A 2,298-nucleotide genomic window follows, 5' to 3' on the forward strand; every position below is an offset into this window, starting at 1 on the left:
AAAATGCAGATTTGAAGGACTTCCTGAAATCGCATTCACTAAATGATAGACTCAATCCAAGAGATGCATTTTTCGGAGGGCGAACCAATGCGACAAAGCTTTTTCATGAAGGTCCGTCGAAGTATGTTGATTTTACATCGTTATATCCGTGGGTAAGTGTGTTTTTTCTCTAATGCATTTGTATGATAGTGAATTTTTTTTAAATGCAAATGTTAATGCTTAACTTGTATTTCCAGGTAAATAAATATTGTACTTATCCCGTTGGGCATCCAGACGTTGTGACGAGCGATTTCAAGGATATAAATGAATATTTTGGACTTATACAATGCCGCGTAGTTCCACCTCGGGGATTATACTTGCCAGTTCTGCCCTACCGGTGCCAGAAAAAATTAATGTTCCCGCTGTGCCGAACTTGTGCAGAGGAGACGAACCAGAGTCCCTGTACTCATACGGAAGAGAAAAGAGCTTTGATAGGAACGTGGGTCACCGAAGAGGTGAAACTTGCTATAAAGAAAGGCTATCGTATTACACACGTAAGTTTTATTTGTTCGAACTTTTTTTGTTGTTCCTTTTGATATTGATTTGAGGAAAAAATTATTTTTTAACTTAAAAAATGTATGTATAATTATTTGCCCCCTATAGATCTACGAGGTGTACGATTTCGAAAAGAAGTCGGATTCCCTTTTTAAGACGTACATCAACCTCTTTTTAAAAATAAAACAAGAGAGCAGCGGTTGGCCAGCAGAATGTGTAACAGATGCAGATAAAGCGAATTACATTTCTATGTACAAGCAAAGAGAAGGAATTCTGTTAGATGCATCAAGTATCCAAAAGAATCCAGGAAAGAGGCAGGTTGCTAAACTAGCGCTTAATAGCTTCTGGGGACGGTAAGTAAATATTTATATTTTTTTCTATTTTTGACCAATTTTATTAATTTTTTCTTTTCGTAAGTTCTTTGGCTCAAAGGATTTTCTCTTTTTTTCCAGATGGGGTATGAATAGGAACAAAGCTCAACTCACCTATGTCACCTCATTTGCTGAGTTTAATAGCATGCTAGCTGATCCGACAAAAAATGTAAGTATAACATTAAAAAAAGTTAACTGTGTTGTTTTAATAAATGTTAATAATAATAATACTGTATGCGCAACTAACCATTTATATTTTATAGGTCAATGATGTGTTTTTTCCCACGAAAGAAATATGTGCTGTGCACTGGGGAATGAACGAAAATTTTGTGAAGCAAGACACTTCCACAAATATATTCCTGGCTGCCTTCACAACTGCTTGGGCTCGGATGAAACTTTACCAAGAAATGGATAAGTTGGGAGAGTCTGTGTTATATCATGACACAGATTCCATAATTTACGCTAGCAATGGAACAAATGATCCCGCTCTGGGCAATCTTTTAGGCGAGTTCACGGATGAATTAAATGGGGATACGATAGAAACGTTTGTGTCAGGTAATACTATCTTCTATTGATCCATTTTGTGTTATTTGAACGACTCAACATTGAAGCAAATTATGTATTTTTTTTTTCTTGTGTTCTCTAATTTTTTTTTTAATTTTCAGGCGACCCAAAGAACTATGGATACAAAACAGCCTCTGGAAAAACATGCTGTAAGGTTCGAGGCTTTACCTTGAATTTTAGAAATTCAAAGAGCCTCAACTATGATGCTTTAAAGTGGTTAGTATCTGGAATGAGTGATGACACAATTGCACTCAATAACCCATCAAAAATCACGAGAGATCCCAAGAAAAGACGCATCATCATCACGAGAGATCCCAAGAAAAGACGCATCATCAACAAACCTGAAACAAAATTGTATCGGATGGTTTACAATAAACGCGTCATCCAGCAAGACTTCACGACTTTGCCGTATGGATACTGGTAAATATATATATATTTTAAACTTGAACTAATATTTTTGCCTAATAGATGTTTAAAAATAGTAGTTTCAATAAATATGTTTTCTTTTTTTTTTTTTTTTTTTTTGACAGATTATCCTTTGCTTATGTTCCGGATCGAACTCTGTTGATGATTACCTGACGGTTCCTTTTGGAGCGTGCTTCTTTTAGAAAACGTATTTATTATACAAACATGAAAAAACCTTTTCGTTGAAAAATAGACTGTCATCAGATTTTTTTTACATCAAAATACATTTTTAAAAAAAAGCCCTTTTCAGGGCCACCCAAATTAACATGAATTGGAATGCTTATATTGCAAATGGTCTTTTACAAGACTGCATATAAAAAAAAAAAAGTTCTTTCCAAAACCACGAAAAAACAAAGGCCCTTTT

General features: G+C 34.9%; 1 protein-coding gene across 1 annotated transcript; it reads left to right on the forward strand.

Moving 5' to 3' along the window:
• Positions 1 to 993: 993 nt before the first annotated feature.
• On the forward strand, positions 994 to 1,893 carry LOC129222995 (uncharacterized). The gene is made up of 3 exons (XM_054857559.1): positions 994 to 1,074; positions 1,169 to 1,460; positions 1,571 to 1,893. Exons 1-3 carry the CDS (start codon positions 994 to 996, stop codon positions 1,891 to 1,893), a joined length of 696 nt encoding a protein of 231 aa, XP_054713534.1.
• Positions 1,894 to 2,298: the final 405 nt, after the last annotated feature.

This window comes from Uloborus diversus, chromosome 5 (assembly GCF_026930045.1).
Source record: "Uloborus diversus isolate 005 chromosome 5, Udiv.v.3.1, whole genome shotgun sequence".
Taxonomy (NCBI): domain Eukaryota; kingdom Metazoa; phylum Arthropoda; class Arachnida; order Araneae; family Uloboridae; genus Uloborus; species Uloborus diversus.

Coding starts and splice junctions, on each gene's coding strand:
- LOC129222995 (XM_054857559.1), top strand. CDS start 994: ATGAATAGGAACAAAGCTCAACTCACCTATGTCACCTCATTTGCTGAG. Junction 1,075..1,168: donor TAGCTGATCCGACAAAAAAT/GTAAGTATAACA, acceptor TATATTTTATAG/GTCAATGATGTGTTTTTTCC. Junction 1,461..1,570: donor GATAGAAACGTTTGTGTCAG/GTAATACTATCT, acceptor TTTAATTTTCAG/GCGACCCAAAGAACTATGGA.